The sequence below is a fragment of the Cyprinus carpio genome, chromosome A12 (assembly GCF_018340385.1).
Source record: "Cyprinus carpio isolate SPL01 chromosome A12, ASM1834038v1, whole genome shotgun sequence".
In the NCBI taxonomy this organism is placed as follows: domain Eukaryota; kingdom Metazoa; phylum Chordata; class Actinopteri; order Cypriniformes; family Cyprinidae; genus Cyprinus; species Cyprinus carpio.
The window spans coordinates 3922030-3944806 of NC_056583.1; the positions used below are offsets into that span (position 1 = coordinate 3922030).

At 36.0% G+C, this 22777-nt stretch overlaps 2 protein-coding genes across 3 annotated transcripts; one reads left to right on the forward strand and one right to left on the reverse strand.

Moving 5' to 3' along the window:
* Nucleotides 1-134: 134 nt before the first annotated feature.
* On the reverse strand, nucleotides 135-20104 carry LOC109084003 (TBC1 domain family member 12-like). Of its 2 annotated transcripts, XM_042767193.1 has the most exons (15): nucleotides 19716-20104; nucleotides 17307-18183; nucleotides 15685-15796; nucleotides 13596-13652; nucleotides 10622-10743; nucleotides 8580-8662; nucleotides 7475-7592; nucleotides 7180-7286; nucleotides 6760-6840; nucleotides 4678-4763; nucleotides 4521-4592; nucleotides 3726-3854; nucleotides 2457-2566; nucleotides 1948-2206; nucleotides 135-1206 (listed from the first exon to the last, which is right to left on the reverse strand). In XM_042767193.1, exons 1-15 carry the CDS (start codon nucleotides 19717-19719, stop codon nucleotides 1138-1140), a joined length of 2286 nt encoding a protein of 761 aa, XP_042623127.1. In that variant the 5' UTR covers nucleotides 19720-20104; the 3' UTR covers nucleotides 135-1137. The 2 variants fall into 2 exon arrangements, with proteins under 2 accessions (XP_042623127.1, XP_042623128.1); XM_042767194.1 differs by lacking the exon at nucleotides 13596-13652.
* An 853-nt stretch (nucleotides 20105-20957) lies between these two features.
* On the forward strand, nucleotides 20958-22534 carry LOC109084004 (D(5)-like dopamine receptor). Its single transcript, XM_019098731.2, has one exon. The coding sequence runs from the start codon at nucleotides 21137-21139 to the stop codon at nucleotides 22439-22441; it is 1305 nt and encodes a 434-aa protein (XP_018954276.2). The 5' UTR covers nucleotides 20958-21136; the 3' UTR covers nucleotides 22442-22534.
* Nucleotides 22535-22777: the final 243 nt, after the last annotated feature.

Here is a 22777-nt window from a genome sequence, read left to right on the forward strand (position 1 = left end):
TATTTGATAGGTTGTAATACTTTAAATTGGTAAAAATGACAACTATTATTCTTTTTTTTCTATAGGTATATACAAAAAGAACACAAGTTATATTTTTAAGTCAAAGTGAATTCAAATAAAAGAAACAATAACAATTATGAGGGTAGTTTTAGATTTATTTACACATTTGAGTTTTGTGGTGTCAAACATTTCACCTATTTACAATTAATCTTCACTGGAGTATGAAAACTGTACAATAAAACCAGGAATGTGTAGAAAACAAACCAAGAATTAATGACACAATTTACGTTTTTCACCAAGATGCAACTTTACCAAATCGAAAAATGTTTTTTGAGACCCAATATTTACAGATATTAGGTTAAAATGCATGACAAACAATGCGTTTGGTCAAATAACTGAACAAAAAGTTACACAAATTTCATTATTCCTTCACACATTCTTATTCTTTAACTGGCAAATGTCAGTTTGCGAAATATAAAAAAATTCTGAATGCATTCTTCGCTGTCTTACTAACATTAATAAGACTCAGTTTAAAAATGAAGCTATATATTAGTGTTTTAAAAGAACAAAGTAGCACAACAGGACTGCAAAAAATGCAATAATTCTACGGCAAGAAGCAACAAAATGCTTTCAAACACCTCAACACACTATATGCATTATTCCTGCATATTAACTGCATCTGACTTATTTTTACAATTTCTATTGCACTTCATTAAGGTCTTGTTCTACAAAACAAAACCACTTAAAACATCACATTTAAAATCACAGAACCTGGATATTCTATTATTAAAATCTCAAGTGCATTAAACAGGCTCTGAATGAATATGCTTCAAAATGAATGAGTTCACGTGCGTACTGTATGTCGGCACATTTCTTCAAATGCACCAGTCCTCTCTGTAAGGAGGAAGATTAAGACGCTGGTATCTGGTACAGTACATGAGTAAGCTGGTGGAATATTTTCTCATGAAAGGCTTATATTTTTAATTCATACAAATGTGTAACTTCAGTAACACTGCCATGGTTACAAAGGTATCAAGTTGAGCTTTTTCTTCATTTCATTTCTTAGAGCCTGTTTTATACAATCCCCTCTTCTAATCGAGAGTTGAAGTCAACTGGAAATATAAAACTGGTGAGAGTTCAAGTGTTCTTCACTGTAGGACTGCTGCTTTTTTCCATTTCTTTATCCTTTATGAGGGCATTAAACACCTGACAGGGAGAAAGAGACAGACAAAAGAAATAATTAATAGATATATTAAAGGCATAGTTCCTCGATGGATCCTCTGCAGTGAATGGGTGCCGTCAGAATGAGAGTCCAAACAGCTGATAAAAACATCAACGATAATCCACAAGTAATAAATCCACAGCACTCCAGTCCAGCAGTTAATGTCTTGAGAAGCGAAAAAAAAAGGGGATGGACTTTTTCACTGGCAGAACAGTTATTATGGACTCATATTTCAAACTTAAAGTTAAAATGCTTTAATGATGGATTTATTTCCTAAAAACATGCAGCTTTTCACTTCACAGGACATTAAATGATGGACTTGAGTGGATTATTTCTCAGTTATTCTGATGTTTTTATTAGCTGTTTGGACTCTCATTCTGACGGCACCCATTCACTGCAGAGGATCCTTTGCTGAGCAAGTGCTGTTCTGATTTCATTTTCAGGTGAACCATTCCTTTAAGGAACGCCATGCAAACCACAATGTACTGTAGAAGAATAAAGTTCCCTGTAGTTAGCTATACTCATAATAAAGGGTTAGTTTGCCGAAAATATGAAACTGCTGCCCTTCCCACAACACAGATTCATTTTACTAGGTATCTATTAATAGAAGTTATGCAAAGGAATCTTTGAAGAGAACAAATGTAGCAGGAAGTATATTTGCCTGCATTTCCCTCACAAACAAACTCCACAGGCTGATCACTGTAACAGCTCAGACAGGAACTGACCTGGGTCCACTTCCTGTTGCTGCTGATCATCTGAGTGTTGGCGATGCAGCTGAAGAGGCGTTCGGACGGCGTGTCCTCCGGGAGTCTGGTCAGGAACTGAGCGATGTGGATGAAGTCCATCTGCAGGAGCACGTCCTCGTAGAGCCGCAGAATCCCAAGCCCCGTGCGGAACAGGAACTCCTCCCCGTCTCTGCAGAACACGTCCCACACCCGACACGCCACATCCAGCGGCAGGGACTTAGTGTAGAGGGTGAAGATCCTGTTAATACAAAAAATGTACATATGAAAGTGACAGTAATGCACCCAGGTGTTTTGTTTAGTCTTCATGGTCAGAAATCTGATTTGGAATGGAAAGCAGCTTCAAAATCTACATTTAAATGCCATGCGCTTACTTAAACATATGCCTTTACACATCAAGCTTAGTTCAGTTGATCAGCTAAGTTGAAAACTAAGAAGTTCAGTTGAAAACTAACAAGTGTTTTCCTTCATCAGAAGGTTCTTGGACTCACCAGTCTATCAGATACAGGTCAGGCGTGAGGTTATAACTCTTGAAGTGATTAAAAAGTCTGGGGAGGTTTTCCTCAAAAAACACCTCAAATGCAGCAAAGTACTTCAGCATCTAATAAGAAAGAGACACAAAATGAAAACATCTTTCTAATTCATGTGTAACAATCCCGTCAATAAATTCACAGAGAACTAAACTATAATTGAAGTGAAATTATTACAAAGTATGGCATTTAAAAAGGAATTCCGCTGATTTGCAATAAAGGCCTAATATTACCTAATTTGATGATGACTTCAAAAATATCAATATTCAAAAAATCAATAAACACTTTCCATCACGTAGTTTTTTCACAAATAAGAATTATATATATATATATATATATATATATATATATATATATATATATATATATATATATATATATATATATATATATATATATATAAACTGTATACACACACCCACCTGAAACAAAGAATCAGCTTTGCCATCACAGATGAAACAAAGAATCAGCTTTGCCATCACAGAAGAATATATAAATATATATATATATGAGCTTCAATGCACTTATCAAACTAGCAAAAGCAGTCAAATATCAAAATGACATTACAAAAAAAATCTAAATGACATTTTAATGACAAAAAGAAGTATTCAAAATTTGTCAATTAACTTACAATATGCAAAAGAAGTGAAGAAATGGGAAATTGGGCATAAATCATTCATGCATGTGAAAATCATCTGAGAATTGACCAAACAGCTGTAACCTGGCTCAGAGGAAGACAGGAATTATGTCTTTGTGGCAGTTTTCTATGAAAGGCATCATATTTTGTGAAAAAGTATGACGTCACTGAATCATCAGTGAACTGACTTTAGCTGAAAAAATGACTCTTTGTTATTGTCCTCTTGGATTATTGCCAAACTATTTTCCTGTTTGACACTGTAAAGCTGCTTTGACACGATTAGTATTGTATAAAGTGCTACATAAATAAAAGGTGATAAACCTGCTCGGTAAAAACGCACTTTTTTTGGAATCAGAAAAAAAAAAGGTTATAAAAGCAGTAAGTAGCATATTAGTGAGAAACACGCGCTGGGTTTCATTCAGCAGATATGATGCACGGCAGTTATGTCTTGTCCCTTAGTTTAAATCTGTAAAGCAAAAACTGTAACTGTAAAGTAAAAAAAGACACTGTGGACAGAGTTTGACGCTTTGAACCTGAATCAGTCCTTCAAAATGATGTACATAATCTGAGCGTCTATAAAACGTTGCATGTACCAGCTCGTGGTCCACTCTGAAGAAAGCCATCTGACAGGGTTTGTTGAGGAGATTGGCGAAGGCGATGAAAGCGTCGGCCTCCTCCAGGTTGAGGATCAACACAGCAGCTATGAAGGACATTCCCTGAACCTGCAGCCAAAATAAACACTTATCATTGTCTAACAGCTGGATCATACTAGATGAACTTCATGTCACAAACCTAAAAACATCAATGCTTTATCTAACTCACATTTACAGTTTTGGTTTTTTACACTACTGATCAAATGTTTGGGGTCAGTAAGAATTTGATACTTTTATTTAGAAAGAATGCATTAAATTGATCAAAAGACAATTATAATGCTACAAATGATTTCTGTTTTTAACAGAAATGAACATGATATAACAATGATAGCAATAAAAATTTTAAGCAGTAAATCAGCATATTAGAATGATTTCTGAAGGATCATGTGACACTGAAGATGATGAATAATGATGCTGAAAATTCAGCTTTGCATCACAGGAATAAATCACATTTCAAAATGTATTACAATAGAAAACAGTTATTTTGTGTTGTAATAATATTTCACTTTTTTATCAAATAAATGCAGCCATGATGAACATAAGTGACCTCTTTAAAAAAAAAAAAAAATCTTACCAACCCCAGCTGTTTGTAAGATAATGATGGAACACATGATTAAATACAGCTATCCTGTCCATTTTTATGGTATTTTTGAGATTGCTAACACCCACAATTGAGCTACGAGATGATTTTATATGCAGATGAGAAATAATAATATTCATCTGGTGATCACTCACATATCCCACGTCAGGTCTGTAGCAGGTGTATGCACCCAGAACGCTATGCAGGAGATCATGGTATGGTCCACCCTAACACAAGAGAGACCAGCTTTAGTCATTAATATTTACAGTTATAATGATACCATAACAGTGAGAGGAAGAGTGTGAACAGTACCTTCTGGAAGATGAAGAGTGGCGGAAATGTGCGTGAGATGTCCAGTTTGATCAGATCCAGACTTGACTCACGGTCAGCACTGTCCACTATAACAAGCACAATTTAGACATGAGGATCTACTCCAATACATGCCTAATAAACTGTAACTTCACAGTTCTCTGATTTCAACATTACTCGAAAATATCATGTACAAACCCGATTCCAAAAAAGTTGGGACACTGTACAAATTGTGAATAAAAACAGAATGCAATGATGTGGAAGTTTCAATATTTTATTCAGAATACAACATAGTGTATCTGAACCAACATAGTGTCTCACTTTTAACATTTGATATGTTATCTATATTCTATTGTGAATAAAATATATGTTTATGAGATTTGTAAATTATTCCATTCCTTTTTTACTCACAATTTGTACAGTGTCCCAGCTTTTTTGGAATCGGGTTTGTACTTGCAGATTGCGCTCCATATCTATTGCTCTTATATCTACATCTCTATGGTGCTGTGATACTCTACAGTATACTGGTGGCAGTGGATAAACAGCCGCGTCTGGTGTTTGTTAGTCTCAGAGGATCTGCTCGAGTGTACTGCTGGAGGAGTGTTGTGATGAGGGCCAGATGTGAAAGAGAGGATGTGTTTGTGTTCAAACTCTATGAAAAACCAGCTTTATTAACAGATTTATTGAGACACATTAAAGAACAAAGCGCTAAGGCTAATAAAACAGCATTTTATAAAGAACACAGGCTGGAAGGCGTAATGGAAAACAAACAAACAAGAATTAACAAGCGATTAGTGAGACTGGGCTTGCAGCACAGGAAGGAAATAACCACCATTTCTGTAAGGTGTAGTGGAAGGTGAAAAAAAAAGAATTAAAAGGTTTTTAGTTAGTAACCAACAAGCTTCCATGAGAGCGAGTGTGAGAATTGCTTCAACTGATTCACTGAATCTAATTCTGTCAGTTTGCAATTACTGGCATAGTGGATTGTTAAAACCATTCAATTTCAGACTGATTCGCTAAGGAATCATTCAAATCAAATTGTGAATTAGATTAACTGATTCATTGAACCAATTCACATTTTGCACTTCCTGACCAGTGAACTTCAATGAGACTGAGTGTTAAAACCCGTTCGAATTCAGACTGATTTGGTAATAAATAATTTTGACCGAATAGTGAATCAGCTCTACTGATTCATTGAACCAACTGAGATTTTGTTTGTTTACAATTACTGGATAAGCACAGAAGATATATTATATAGTTTCTATAGCCAACTGAGTGTTTTAAGGGAATATTTGCATTTGCTCACATGTGATTGGATTAGCTGCTCATGTGCTGGACTGTCATGATTTGGCTAATGCAGGACACTACTGAATGATGCGCATCAGAGGGGATTTAGAATTGGCTATACACAATACTGACTGATAAAGAAGTGGCTATAGGCAGGTATACGGCTGCACTAAACCACTGGCTAAAACTGATTCAAATTAAGGCTGACTCACTAATGAATAATTCAGACCGAATTGTGTATGTGCATGAGTGTTTTGTTAAATAAGGTAGTTTACCTCATGAACAGTTAAATGTTCCCCACTTATACAATAAAAATGTGCAATATCCTTATATTTATTTGTTACCCCTTCATCCTAGTACATCCCTGCATCTTACTCAATCCAATTCCATTATCATTTATAGCACAATTGTTTATACACTTATTTATCTGCAAAGGGTTTTTATTTTTTTTTTTTTTTTTTTTTTTTTTTTTTTTTTTTTTTTTTTTGACTGTGTGTTGTTGTCTTTTGTGTACTGGAAGCTTATGTCACTAAAACAAATTCCTTGTATGCGCAAGCATACTTGGCAATAAAGCTCTTTCTGATTCTGATTTCTGATTCTGACCGAATTCAACTGATTCACTGAACCAATTGAGATTGTGTCAAGTTGCGATTACTGGGTTAAGCACAGTGCATTGTTAAAACTCATTCAAATTCAAGGTGATTCGCTAATGAATCATTCAGATTGAATTGTGAATTGGTTCAAATGACTGGCAAGTTTAAAAGCTCCAGTGGGCTGTTTGAGGGATGACAGACGTACCATCTGACTCCATCTCACTGCCTGTCTCTCTGAAGCTCTTCCAGCGCTCCTTGGCCCGTGACAGAAAGATCTCGTACAAATCTGAGAGGAACACAACGAAAAAAGGGTTACAATTCTCCGACAGCAGATCACAGCTTTAACCATAAAACCTTAAAAAACACAGATGAAAAATCTGGTCTGCATGTTGGATTTAGCTTTGACTTTCATTTCTGGGGTAAAATAAATAAACTCATCCAAATTTCGTTACAAAGAAGGTTTAAAAATCGCCTCAGGTGACCTACACATTCATGTGAATACTGCATAATGACACACTTCAGACAGAATGTTTGCCCAAAAGGTTTAGGAAATCCTGGGCTTAACCGCATCTTCAAAGTTGGCTCTTCACTGATACATGAAAGAGAGAGAAAAAAAGAAAAAAACCTGAGGTTATGTTCAGCTCATTCCCAATGGCCAGACTCCAGACTTTCCCCCTCACGTTGGGCGGAAGACCTTGCCACCACAGATCCCTCACACGCCGCGTACCACGCCTGAAGAGACACAGTGAATAGAGTGTAATAAAATGTGCATTTTACATTAGATTTAACTATATGCATAGTTAATAACATTTATAGGAACTTCCTATCGGGAACAAATGATATGCAGCTCTAGTTTTAGCAACAGAAATAACGTGTTCATCTTATTATAAATATCACTGCAGGATGTGATAATATCTCACATGCTCTCCCAGTTGGGAAGGATTTCGTTGTTCCAAACCACCATGGCATTAACGATGCATTCCTCCTGTTTAAATCTTTCCTTCATTTGCTTTTTCTTCTTCTGAGCCTCCTTCAGCTCTGAGGACAACAGTCATATATTAAAATTTAACAAGGCAGAGTGTGCCAAAAGCACATTTCCACATTTAATGACCACCTTGGTGTTAGAAAGGGAAAGATACACTAGTGTGACACTTTTGTTTGGGTGAATCTCTCGAAAACACATCTGGGTCGCTATAAATAAAGGCTATGTTCCATTATTTCCCCAAAATTGTCATTACCATAATGCTTCCAGACATTCTATATCTTTCCTTTTCTTTTTTTAATTTAATATATTTTTAATTAAATTTTTTAAATTCCCATTATTGTCAGTGGTGAACACTAATTTCTGTAAAGTGGCAATTTTTACTGTATTTAGGTAAATAAAGTTCTAATTCAAATAATTCAAATGTACTTATTTGAATAAGTAAGCAATATATTTTCTTCTTTTTCGCTTTATGGTAATGAGAAGAACTTTTCAATATTGCTTCTGAACCTTGGTACTTCTGTACTGCAAAAATTATTAAATTTTCTGTGATAAATTACCTGTGACGCTCCTTATTTACAGTACATAAAGGCATGTGATTTTGGGACAAAATATGACCCAGTTGTGTTCTTGACATGTTTAATGAGCCATATTTAAGCCAAATTAACACAATAAAAACCTGGTACACTGAAAAAAAAAAAAAAAAAAAAAAAAAAAACGGTGTAGAATTTACTTTGAAACAATTTGAACATTGAATTATAATGCAGTTCAACAAGGTTACTTACACACGTTCTCTCATCTCGTATACTATCTCATTTAGGTGTGTAAATCTTTTTAATTAATTAAACAATTCAGCTATTTGTACTTGAAATTCTGCATTTTTTTTGTTATTTTATTTTGCACACAGGCTTTCTTCAGTGTGTAACATTAAATTAAACATGAAATTCTGAAGTGGAAAGACTGAAATAAATTTTCTTGTTCATACTTCAATTCCATTTTATTTACAACTTAAAAAAAAAAAAAAAAAAACATTTCAAATGCACCTCTTTTCTTGGCCTCTGCCACCATTTCATCGTACTCCTGACGGTGGCGCTGCGCTTCCTCCTCAGATTTAGCAGGGAGGTTCCTGAGGAAGGAAGCCAATGATTTTCAGTTGTCACAACAAACGGACAATAAAATGTCTCAAATGCACAGCCTAGAAACCTGTAAGCACTGACATGTTTCAGAAACACCTAACGAATGCACTGAGAAGTTTCTGGAAAGGGCCTCATCGCTGGTTTATCTCATGGTTTGGCTGACACACTCACATTTCACCGCTCATTTATTCTTAATAAGGACTTGGGGACTGAAGAGACTTGCGTGGCGAAATACAACCCAGTCTGTGCTAAGTCTTATCTATAGCCCTTTGTTTGGGAAAGATGAGCCTCTCAAGGTTTGTTAGGATATATGTATCGCAGGTCAATGTATCCTGAGCAACTTAAGTTAGAAAGGTGGCAATACATCTACCTGCACTCTCCTGGAAGGACCTCAAAGACTCCCCCAACTTAATCTTTCAGCTGAGTCAATGTAAAGAACATTTCTTTTTAATTACTGACATTATATTTGGACTGAATTGCCAGAGGAGAACTGTTTTTCAGTCTTCATTATCCAACATCAAATGGAGTTTTTCGTTTATTGCCACACTTGCCTTTGGGTTGCACACTAGGGGACTAAATATATTATGCACCCTGTACAGTGTGTTACTGTATGTGTAAGTATTATGCCATGACTTTCAATTAACTCATTTAAACTGCTCTGGGATGGACGATATGATCGCAGTTTTAGCCCTGTCATTTATAAGCAATATTAACCTGTGACAGTTAATCACTAAACAGTAATTAGGCTTGTCACTATATTGAACATATAAATTGAACACAACCTTAAAGGTTTCATAATCCCCAGTATCTGACGCAGAACAAATTAATATTCAACTTTACCCACATATATAGATGTAAAGCGATATATACATAGCAAATCTCAGTTGCGTGATTTTTTTTAATTATCGTAAATGTAAACAGCTCTATATCCAACTTTATTCACAAACACTCACAAACTATACTCACATAAAGTAATATATACTATCCAGCAAAATTCAATCGCTTGATTGTTTATATCATTGCACAATGCAATGATTATTTCCACCCAGCTCTAGTCAGCTAAAAGTAATATAAGATTTGAATATATAAAGACATATAACCTCATGATTTTTTGTAAAGCTGCTTTGAAACGTATTGTGAAAAGTACTATACAACTAAAATTGACTTGACAATATGGTTGTACTACAGACTGCTGACTAAACTATATTGAGCATTTTCTATTCTACAATATAGTCTATGATATGTTTTTCAACCAATGTTAGAGCTCCGCACAAAAAAAATATGAAATTATCCAAACATTAATAGATAAGTATTTGAAGACTTTTAAGATCAAATAAAAAATATATATTTAAAACAACATGTATATATGCAATAAAGTGATATATTGTGGGCAAAACAAAAGATTTTCAATTTTTGTATTTTATTGTCAAAAGATTATTTAACTACAACTGATTAGGACAAAATTGAAAGAAATAGCTTTATATTGTGCTGTACCTGGTTAGTTAACAGTTTTTTGGTCATACTCATTACTTGATTGTTTATATCAACACAAAATGCAAACTATATTATCACCCAGAGATGTAAATTTGACATATAGCACGTCTATCTTTATCTGCATATATACAGTATACTCAAGTAAAGCAATATATATACTATATAGCAAATCTCAGCTATGTGATTATACAATTATATAAATTATATTATCTTCACTCTCTAATCTGCAAACTATAAAGGCATGAATATATTTAAAATATTGACATCATGATTTTCTATAAAGCTGCTTTGAAAGATGAATAATGTGTATATTTAAAAAATATATGTACGGCTAAAAATATTTCCGCATTTTATATTTCATTGTCAACAGATTATTACAAACCACAGCTGGTTAACATGGAAGAACATGGCTTGTGCTGTACCTGGTTAGTTAACAGTTTGATGGTGATACTCACGCGGGACGGTCCTCTAATATGAGCGCCGTGGTGGAGAGTGGCTCGAATTCCAGGTTCTTCCGTCGGCCCTGAGCCGGCAATGAGAGACTCTGGTCCGATTTAGACGCCCTGGCCTCGTACTCCTGTGAGAAGACCAACAGGTCAGGTTCAGATGTGTGCGGCCACTGCGGGCCGGATGAAGGGAGAGTGTTATGTGGTCTGAATGTGCTGTGAACAGAATCACAGGCTTGTGAGAGCTGAACATGAGAATATGGAGGCAGGTGGCAGGCGTGTGAAAGATCAAGGCGTGCTGAGGCTGGGATGAAGCGCATGGGTCACTGCGTGTGATGTTTACAGCATGGAGAGAAAGTGGCCTGTTTGTTCATATGAGGAAGTGTGAAGACACCTGAACGTTTCAAAGCCTCGTGCTGTTCTCAGGAATTGTGTAAAAACCACATCTAGCTCAGTTTGGCTGGTACGGTTCCTCTTAATGTACCATCTACAGCACAAGCTCAACCCTGTTAATTATTACTGACTGAACAGCCGCACAAAGACTCTTCTTCATCTGTTGCAGAAGCTTCTACAGATGTCAGTGGACATACTGTGAATGGGGACCTTTTTCTAAGAAATGTAGGTGAAGAAAGGAACTAGTCAGAGGGGAGAGAACAGAGGATCAAGTGGTGTTTATCATGCAGTTTAGCTGATTGATTTTAGAAGATTGGACATTTAGGATTCATAGTAAGAGCTGCATATTTGCATATTCAGACTTAGGGATCAAAAGTTAGTTTTGTTGATTTGTTCCCATTAAAAAAGAAGTTATCCATTTTTATGATTATTTTTAGCAAAATATATTGATTAAAATGATATTAAATATTTTCATAAAAAAATTAAGAATCGAAAAAAAAAAAAAAATTTCTTTGGAATTTGTTTCTCTTTACAGAAAAATGTATTTGTTCCCCACCCAAAAACAATTATATTTTCATTAAATGTTAAATTTTCCTTACTATTTTTTCTTTAGAAAAAGAAAATTTGCTAAATATATTTTTCATTAAAATAAAACAAAATATTTTTCTAATTTGACAAATTCTTACTGCTCCTAACCCTAACTTGCATTTTCTACAAAGTCTTGACAGCAGAAAAACAGCAGAAACTACAATGTCTTACAGTAGGTTAAAGAGACCACATTTTACAATCTGGTTCAATAATATTACTTATTACTAATTATAAACAACATTTTTAGAACAATTATTAATGTATTTCCATATTATAAATAATATATTCATTTATAAATAATATATTCAGTGAATGCTGTTACTTTATATTTTTTTATATTTAACTCTATACAATATCTAAATGTTCATTGTTAAATCATGTTTGTTCATAATACATTATTTAACAGAACATAAAATGTTCCAAATTTATTGGTATGCTGTATGTAGAAATTATGAATTTATATTAATAAATGCTCTAAATATATTGTTCATTGTTAGTTCAATGAAACTTGTGACAAATTACAAAACTTCAACTTTGCAGAAATGCTAATGAAATTTAAGAGCTACATGAAAGATGTACTTATATTTATGTCTTTTCCCTACACAAAACTATTTTACCACTTCACAAGACACAGAACAGAGCACACAAGTCATATGGACTCCACTGACAGGAGCTTTATGATTCCTGGTCATTGTATGATTTAATTGGAAAAGTGCAGCATGAACATTCTTCAAGACATACAGGTTTGAAACGACATAAGGATAGGGGTGTGCGATATATATCGTCTACGATAGTATCGTAATTGTTGTTTTAACGATGTGTGATCAAATATAATCGCAAAAACCAAACAAAACACACCTATAGAGGAATGCATAACCTATACATGATGTAGTCTGATAGGTTAGACTAGCGCATGTGTGCATTTGCAGTGCATTTTTCACTGTGTGATTCAGTCTATTAAAATGCATTTAGAATGCTCCCAAAATTTGATATGGGGGCAGAAAATGTATATAAGAGGCACAAAGACTGACATTTTTTTCTCCCAAAATCAGCATGATTATGAATGTGATGTTGTTATACAACAGTTCAATAAACAAGAAGTTAATATTAAGAGACTTTTAGACACCATATTGCCTGTTTTTGCTTTATTTCGCCAACAAAAAATAGTTCCATACAAAGCCACAGCACTGTTTTGCATCTTTGAGCAACATGATGGTGTTTCTTTTCTAAATGAATCACCCATCTGAACGAATCGTTTCAATCGCAATGACTTAATCATTAACAGTGACTTGCTACCATCTACTGGCAGTGTTAATTTCACATTTAAAGTATCTTTTCATTTTTAAATGACATCAAATATCAGTATTCAACGTTTTACGTTTAAAATATCAAAACATTATTTGTGCATTTGTAACAGCAAGTTAAATGCATTCATGTCCCTCTGAGCTACATTAAACAGTAAATAGCTTCTGTGTTTCCTCTGCACTGCAAATATGAATTTTGTTGATACTGATTTTCTTTGTTTGGTAACAGCCAAAACGTCTCATTGTATTTGACTTTATTGATTAAATGTAAGAATCTGAAGCAAAAGATAATGCACACTTTTAGATTAAAAAAAAAAGGATTTTTAAAGGTAAAAATGCCCATTTAAACTTATTGGACAATATTAATTTCTCTCACTGCTGGGAACTGATCACCATCAAAAACTTTAAGAGTCCACCGCAGTCCTTAAAGTACCAGCGCAACACACTCAGCTTTATCGCTATCGATACAATTCCAGAAAATATTGTGATATTATTTTTTGTCTATATCGCACACCCCTACATAAGGATGAGTAAGTGATTTCACTATCCTTTCAACACAGCAAATGTTACAGCACTAGTCAAGCAGGCATGTCACGTGACGTGAGAGTGGTTGAAATGACCGATGGGAAGTGAAAGCGTACGGCTCTGAGCACAGAACAGACATGAAGGAGAGCTCATTTAGAAACCAAACATCATACCCCTGAACTTAAGAGATTGGGTGTAGATACAGATGTGAGATTGCCTGGGTTACTTTCCTGAAGAGAGAGAGAAATGAGAGAAATAAAGTACATACACCAGATCCCGAGGCTAAGAAATAATGGCCTGGGCTTCAAAACTGTGCTGACTCGACTGGGTTCATTGGTAAAAGTGCTTGTGGAGTTTATGCTGACATGATTTAGTGGTGGATAAGTCGTGACAGCAAGATTTGCTGTTTACTGAATGGGGTTTATTCTGACTGGATCTGTTTTTCTTCCTACTTGTGTGTTGTTTAAATCAATAAACAGAAGGCAATGAGGAGTCTGGCTGTTAGTAATCTATGAGAACGTGTAGAGAACCGTGTGTGCGGGGCAGAGATAGCGTGAGGCTGTGCATTAAATTTCTCCAAAAATCAATGACCTTCTCGGGCTTTCTCCTAAAAACACAGACAGACTAATATCCTGAATGGAAATGAAGCCAGCTGGACTCCACACACTGCAGCCCAGTTTCTACTCTAGCTGCCACCCAAACAGAAGACCAGGCCTCGGCACACAGTCTCTTAGAGAACTTAAAGGTACTGTCGTGTAGTTTGCCTAAACGACAGAAGTGAAACTTGTATAAAGGGGTCTGGTGAGATGAACTGAATTGTTTCTGGTAAGACAGCACCAAAAGCAGAACTGTTTAACTGGTTTCTTCCAGAGTCCAAAAATAACTGTTTCCCCTGAACCTTTCAAAGGCGGGTGAACTGAGAAAATTTACCAGTCTACAGACTTATCTATTCTCACAGATTTATCAGCTCACCTATCTAGTGTTTTTTTTTATTATTTTTTGTTTTTTTGTTATTATTCTTGTTGTTTGCTTACGTATATGTATGAATATTTGTAACTTATGTCGTCATATTATTTTTTCTTTGTACAGTGACCTTGAACTTGGGAAAGGCATTTTATAAATAAAACATTATTATTAGTATTGTTTTTTTTCTTCTTAAAAACACATGTATTACAAAAAACATGTTTTATAAATAAATAAAATATATGTTTCTCAGTGAAAATTATTTATCAGTTTCTCCACCCAGTGGAGTTTTTTGGAGACATAAAAATTCTATAAACTTCTAATAATAAGCAAGATAAACTTTTGATGGTCAATTTTCCACTGAGGTGAAATTGGTTAGATGTGTAAGGTGCAACAGATGTTTTCTTCAGTAGGTGGTTTGATTTGAATCACTCTCTTTGGATCATCAAATTCCATTTGATACATTACTTCCAGTTAAATATTGTTCATATTAATATATGGCAGCCCTTATGAACAACTAGTGTGCTTAATTGTATTAAATGTGCATATTATTTAAATAAAAAGCCACTTAAGTGTAATGAAAGACAGTACACTTTCCTAATTAGATTTTTCTGAACACACTTAAGTATATTTCCAAAATGTGCACTTTAATGTCAAATTAAATGCTTTACTGTACATTTTAATTGTATTAAATGTGCATATTATTTAAATAAAAGGCCACTTAAGTGTAATGAAAGACAGTACACTTTCCTAATTAGATTTTTTTGAACACACTTAAGTATATTTCCAAAATGTGCACTTTAATGTCAAATTAAATGCTTTACTGTACATTTTAAGTCATTGTTTTAATAGTCTTTTGTCTTGAAGTGTTGACTAACATGCTGTAAATTTAACTGTAGTGTGTTATTCAATATTACGTTTAAAAGTTAATATATTTTAAATTAACTAAATTGTAATTTCATCATCACAGTAATTACAAATATATTTAAATACATTTTCATGGCATTTTCAGCAGTACACTTTATTCGCTATTTTTCAAAGAAAATAGAATTATGAAATTATACATAAAGATGCACTTAAGTCCTAATTAAGTGGGTCAAAAAAGCACAGTAAAGATCAGCTAAATGAATTTTATATAAATTTAAAGTCTAATACATTTTCATGTAATTGCAAAATTATCAAGAGGGTTAATTTTAATTTCATGTCCACAGAAGCGAAAATCAGAAAACAAACAGCTATTTAAAATACTGATAAAACCGTTACATAGATACTCTCAATCTGAATCAGGTGTGAACAGACCTGCTGAATGGTTTTGGAGTCTTTGGGAGGACTCTCTCTCAGTGGGACCTTTCCAAACAGTTTCCATCCTGGTGCACTCTGGGCCTCCCTCTGCTTTCTGGAGAACAGACTTCTGCCAAAGATATCATCACAGAGCATCTGTCAAAACCTTAAAACACAGCACTGACAATGCACAAAAATTACTGCAAGTGCACAATCCAGTTCTTTTGGCTTAACAGCATGAAGATAATAACCCTGATAGTATAAGACACTGACTTGAAGAACGCCACTACAGCCTGTGAACTGAGATAAAGCACAAACAGACTCATAAAAAGTTATGATAACCGTGAAGCATATATTCCTTTTGCAGGTGTTGCTAGAAACACAGCTGTTCAGACTGAGATCAGATCTGCGACTGAGCTGTAACAAGCATGGTAAAATATGAGGAAATTCATAGTTTAAGCTTCCAGTCAGCTCAGTAACCGGAAGGAGAATGTCAAAACCTGTTTACTTTTGAAGTGTTACAGTACATGTGGACAAACGGGATTGAATTCTTGAAGAGAAATATCTTTTGAGAACTTTCTTTGTTGAACCATAATACAATAAGACAATTTAAAGGCATAACCCAACTAAAATTAATTAAATATTATTATCATCATTTACATACCCCATGTAATATTATTTTCCTTGTTCCATAAAAAATCAAAAGAAAATCCTTAGCAGAATGTCTTAGCTGCACTTTTCCACGCAGTTGATTTATTACAAAAGACTAGCACTTCTAAGACAGTTTTGTGTCCTTTTACAGGTTGGAAATATAAATGACCAATTTTGTTATTAAAAATCTTATTAAAATCTCTTTTTGCACTTCATGGGGGGGGGGGGGGGGCATTAGAATAACATGACAATTAGTATTTTACATTTACATTTTTGAGCAAAATATCCCTTTAAATGAACAGTACAAATATATATATATATATATATATATTATAGTTATTAACTTGGCTCAGTACCCAGTTTATTTGGATCAGCTAGCTCCACTGAATCACAACCTGTAAGTATGATAAATGATGTTTACAGATGTTTATATGTTCTATCGAGCGTTCAAAATACGGAGCTATGGCAATGGGTGTATCGTTTATGACACGTGCTGTACACAGTAGACCAATCACAGCAGACTGGGCCATCTGACCAATCAGAGCTGAGTAGGGTCACGGAAAGGAAGGTTTTAGAGAGACTGAATCTTAGAACTGCTTTGAACGAATCGTTGAAAAAATAAGGTGATATAAAATTAATATTTTGAGAAAACAAAAGCGTTTTTGAGCTTGCATGCATGTAAACCTATTGTAGGCAACTCATAAATTAGGAACCTTAAAAATGGCATAATAGGGGTTACACTATTAAGATGTGTATTCATGGTGTAAAGAAAATGTTATCACTTTTTAACTTTTCTTGATATCAAGTTTTATCCATTTACAGTGACTTTTTTGTTTTGTTTGTTTCTTTATCATAAACTTGTCATTAACTCCTACATCATCTAATATTCTTTCTGACGGCACAAAAGAATATGTACCTGTGAATTGTGGAGCTCATATTTAGCTAAAGCAGTATTTTATATAAAGCAAAATTGTATAGCATGATAATACCTGTTGAGGGTCTCAGAGATGCCGTGTTTCCTTTGACTGAGAGTCAGATCTGCGACAGCAACACTCAACACATCCGGGATGTTGTCTGGAGCGCTCTGACGCCGACTGATCTCATAAGTGTTCCTGGGTTTCAGACTCACGTCCGTGAAGATTGAGTCATCAGGTCTATCTGATGTGGAAAAGCTCTCGTCATCATCCGGACTGAGAGGAGCAGAGTCAGTGTTGAGGAAAGTGCTAGAGGAAAACATCCTGAGAGAGTGTTTCGGAGCTGACGGACTGGCTGAAGAGTTCCTATCCAAAGATGGGTCGCCTTCAGAACAACGTCTGGTGTCATTAAACACTGAATTTTGGGCATTTGAACAGTCTCCCGAGCTGGTGGTTCTATCTACAGCTGCATCTTGAGGTGGTAGCACAGAAGAAATAGCATCCAAAGCTCCAACTCTGGAGTCTGCTGAGAGCTCTCCATTCACAATCACATGATCATCCTCTGAATTCAAGTAGCTTCCTGCAGGATGAGATGAGTTCGAATTTTCCCACTCAGTCACTTTATGTGCACTGTGGCCTCCATGTCCATTTGGGAGCTTAGTGCCACATGGCTGGGTACTGGTCTTATCACATGACTCTGGCACCTCGTGGTCCTGGCTGCTCTGTAATTGGCCTTTCTCTCCCTGCGATGTTCCAGTATGGGAGAACATGCCTTGCATTATGTTCTCCTGCCTGTCTATAACATCTGCGATGCGTGGAGGTGGTATGCCTTCCTCAGCACCCCTGCCTCCAGAGGAAGATGACTCCACCATCAGCTTCACAGGTGAAACTACAGAATGCCCACAATGCTCGGAGATGACGCTGCTCTTCTGGACCCCACTGGGAGGATAACCTAAAAATAAATCACAGTGAAATATTTTGCTACCTACTGTAGAAGACAGCACTTTAGGGCATGACAGACATGTTTGAAACATTCGATTCGGTGTTTTCGATCATTGTTTCGAATGTTTGATTCACTATTTTAGGCATTAGAGATCATAGATGTTTTGGGACATTTGAGTCAGCATTTTGGGGCATGACAGAACAGTCCATTCAAGCATTGATTCAGTATTTTAAGCATCATTGGACTTGTTCAGTTCAGAGTTTTTGAACATCAGAATCTCTGAAATATTCTATTCAGTATTTTGGGCATCATAATTGTGTTTGAATTGATTCTGCAGTTTCGATGGGCATCAGAATAATGTTTTTAACGTTTGATTCGTTAATTTGTCGAATCATTAATTCCATTTGGAACGTTAAATTGGAACATCAAATTCAGATTTTTTTGAACATCATGACAGAGTTTGGAATGTTTTTAAAAATGAGCTTTGATGAACATCATAATCACATTTAAAATTAATTTGATTCAGCATTTTTAGGCATTGTTGAGTTCTAATATTCAGTTTAGTTTTTTACATCATAATGTTTCGAATATTCAGTATTTTGATTCAAACATTCGAATCAGCTTAGCTGAGCATCAGAATTAAGTTTGAAAAGTTCAACTCGGTACTTTTTTACATCATAATTCTATTTGGAACACTGAATTGGAACATCCGATTCAGCTTTTTTGAACAACATGCATACTTTCAGAAAGTTCGCTTCAGTACTGGGGGATGATAGAGCGTTCAATGTGAGTATGCGATTCAGTACTTTGGTCATTATTGTACTCGAACACTCAAATAAAAATTTATGAACAACTTCATAACGTTTGGAATATTCTACAAATCATTTTGAGCAACATAATCATGTTTGTAATGTTTGATTCTGACATTTGATTCCGCAGCCTAGCTGAGCATCAAGAATTAAGTCTGGAACATATAATTCAACATTTTGTTGCATTTATTCAAATGTTGAGTTGGTAACAGTTACATCCAATTCAGATTTTATGGAACACCATAACAGCATTTTTGGATTTTTTTTTTTTTTTTTTTTTTGGAACATTGAATTCAGCTTTGTTAAACATTTTATATTATATATAGAATGCTCTATTTAGTAATTTAAGGTGCGACAGAACATTACATCCAAGCTTTTTTACATCATAACTTTTAGAATATTCTATTTACTTTTGGGGGGCATCATAACCGCTTTTGGAACATTATCAAACATTCGATTTGGTATTTTTGGGCATCATTATCACGTTTGTAAGGTTTGAATCGAAGATTCGATTCATCTTAGATTAAAGAGCATCATCAAGTTCGGAACGTGTCAGCATTTTGAGGCACGACAGGCGCGTCTAGATAATAATTCAATTAAGAATATTCAACGCGTGTTAGAAGCAAACAAATGCTGATTAAGTAACGTTAGATAGCTCACTAAAGTTTGAGACCCAGATTATGCATTACTGTCGAAACGCATTATAATATAACACCAAGTGCCTGTACATACCCATCGGCCGCAGCCCAATTCCTGAGAGCAGCACAAATGACCTCTACTGTACTCTTCTTTTAAACTATCCAGTGAAGAATGTTTCTGTTTCTCATATGAAGGAAACATATACGTTCAGGCTCATCCTCAGTCTTTTCCATCTCATTCAAAATCCTCTTGAGGTTTGACAGCCGAGTGCTGTAGTGTTGTAACGTTACTCCGCTCTTCTTTCACCATGACGCCCGTTCAGACCGTCCTCCAGCATATTAACAGGGTAAATATTAATAGTATGCAAATATCGTGAGTTAACAGACACGTCCGTTAAAACATCAAAGCTTTCCCGTCTCAGACCGGCGGATGACCGTATCCTGACAGTGATCCGAAGCCATCTTGAAATTCCAGTGACGTCATTCGACGCTTTACTAACAGCAGCGTCCACGCGCGCCCTGCTGGACATATTCAGCAACATGCATTTAGATGACGCACGCTGCACATATAAATAATGAACTGCACAGTAGAGACACAGTAGATACGCACAGATTAAATGATTGCACAACTGCAAAATTATTTGTTAATTTCAGATTAAATTATGCTTCTTTAAATTTAAATTTCACATACAAATACATAAGGCCGAAAATATATATATATATTTCTGAAATAAAATAAAAAATATTTATTATATATATATGAAAAACTTACTGTAGTAACACATTATGCAAAAAGCTATTGTGAAACACAAAATAACTCATGAAAATGCAATCTTGGAAAACCTAAAATACACAAATTAACTATTATTAACTATATAAAACGTGTGACAGCTTGCTTGATATTTATAAAATCTACTTTCACTGGATGTATCCTAATGTGATTTCATTGTGTTTATTTGTTCACACTACAACTACAAAAATACATTGATCCATTTTAGTTTGGAGCACAGAATTTTAGATTGATCTAGATAGATAGTTTTGTTCACTTGGCAGACGCTTTTATCCAAAGTGAATTATAGTTGAGGGATAGCGATAGATAGATAGATAGATAGATAGATAGATAGATAGATAGATAGATAGATAGATAGATAGATAGATAGATAGATAGATAGATAGATAGATAGATAGATAGATAGATAGATAGAACCATGTTGTAATTGAGGTAGAGATGCTTTCTATTTGTTTTATAATTTTCTTTAACTCAGTGAGCGCACTCACTCTCAGTTATGTCGTACTCCTCTCTCTCTCTCTGTGGCAGACTCAACATTTTCAGCAGAGAGAGCGCTGCCCTTTTATTCCCTCTTACGCGCTGCTATTCAGCAGGAGCACGGTGGCACTTTGCAGAAAGAAGACATCGAGACCTTTCGGAAAAGAGCTTCACTGGAAATCGGAGAAACTGTGACGTGAGGAGCCATTTGAATATGATCTTTCAGATCTGGGTCCAGAGGAAGCCCCATGGAGAGGAATGGTGCTGAAAGGGACAGCTCCGGTGTGAGTGTCCGCGCGCTGACGGGCTGCGCTCTCTGCGCGCTCATCCTCTCCACTCTGCTGGGGAACACGCTGGTGTGCGCCGCCGTCATCAAATTCAGACACCTCCGATCCAAAGTCACTAATTTCTTCGTCATATCCCTAGCAGTGTCGGATCTCTTCGTGGCTGTTCTGGTCATGCCGTGGAAGGCTGTCTCTGAGGTGGCCGGCTGCTGGCTCTTCGGGAGCTTTTGTGACACTTGGATTGCTTTTGATATCATGTGCTCAACGGCGTCTATCCTCAACCTGTGCATCATCAGTTTGGACAGATACTGGGCCATCTCAAGCCCGTTCCGTTACGAGCGTAAAATGACCCAGAGGATGGCGTTTATAATGATCGGGATGGCGTGGACACTTTCCGTCCTGATCTCTTTCATTCCGGTCAGACTGAACTGGCACAGGGCTGAGGATCATAACGCGCCCTTTAACCTCACTTTCAGTTCGGAGGACTGCACTGCGACTTTAAACAGGACTTATGCTATTGCATCTTCACTTATAAGCTTTTACATCCCTGTTATAATCATGATAGGAACATATACGCGGATCTACCGGATCGCGCAAACGCAGATCCGGAGGATCTCCACTTTGGAGAGGGCGGCCGGGCACATACACGACTGCGCGAGCGAGCAGTCGCTGAAAACCACGTTTAAGAAAGAAACCAAGGTGTTAAAAACGCTTTCCATTATCATGGGGGTGTTTGTGTTCTGCTGGCTGCCCTTTTTCGTCCTCAACTGCATCGTGCCGTTCTGTGACTTGGATACTCTTGGAGACTCTTTGTGCGTGAGCAGCACTACTTTTAACATCTTCGTGTGGTTCGGATGGGCAAATTCATCGCTCAACCCGGTTATCTACGCGTTCAACGCGGATTTCCGCAAAGCCTTCACCACTATTCTGTGTTGCAACCGACTCTGCGCATCTTCCGCGGTGGAGACAGTGAACTTCAGCAACGAGCTGGTGTCCTACCATCACGACACCACTCTGCTCCACAAGGACACGCAGGTCGCTTCCAACATCCAGTGCCTAGTTCTGGTCCCCGGTCGTGGGGAGCACGTGGACATACCTTTTGACAAGGTCTCGGTCGTGTCTGATTCGTCTCGTATCCAGCGGAACGCGCTGCTGCCCGCCCTAGAGCAGCATGAGGGAGAGATGGAGATATCCCTGGACATGATGCCCTTCACCTCCACAACACTGAGCGACTGCTGTGGGATTCCAGGTCAAATTGAGGAGTGTTGACCTCATTTAATTTCATACTAACTTTTTTATAGCATCAGAATTAAAATGCACAGGACATGACCTTATTTTATTTTCGTATACCACTCAATAATATTTAAGCCTTAATTTAAGAAATAAGCATTTGAATTGCTTATAAAATCCCTATCAATTTGGATTACACAATTTGAACATAAACATTAACTAATAAATGTAACTAATGTATTTAATAAAACAGGAAAACAGGTGGTCTAAGTCTTATTTCAGTCCAAAGCTTTTTATTAACTATTTGCTTCCATTTGATTTTATTAAAATATTCATATTTTACTATATGTGTTGAAATCGCTTCAGCATCATAGC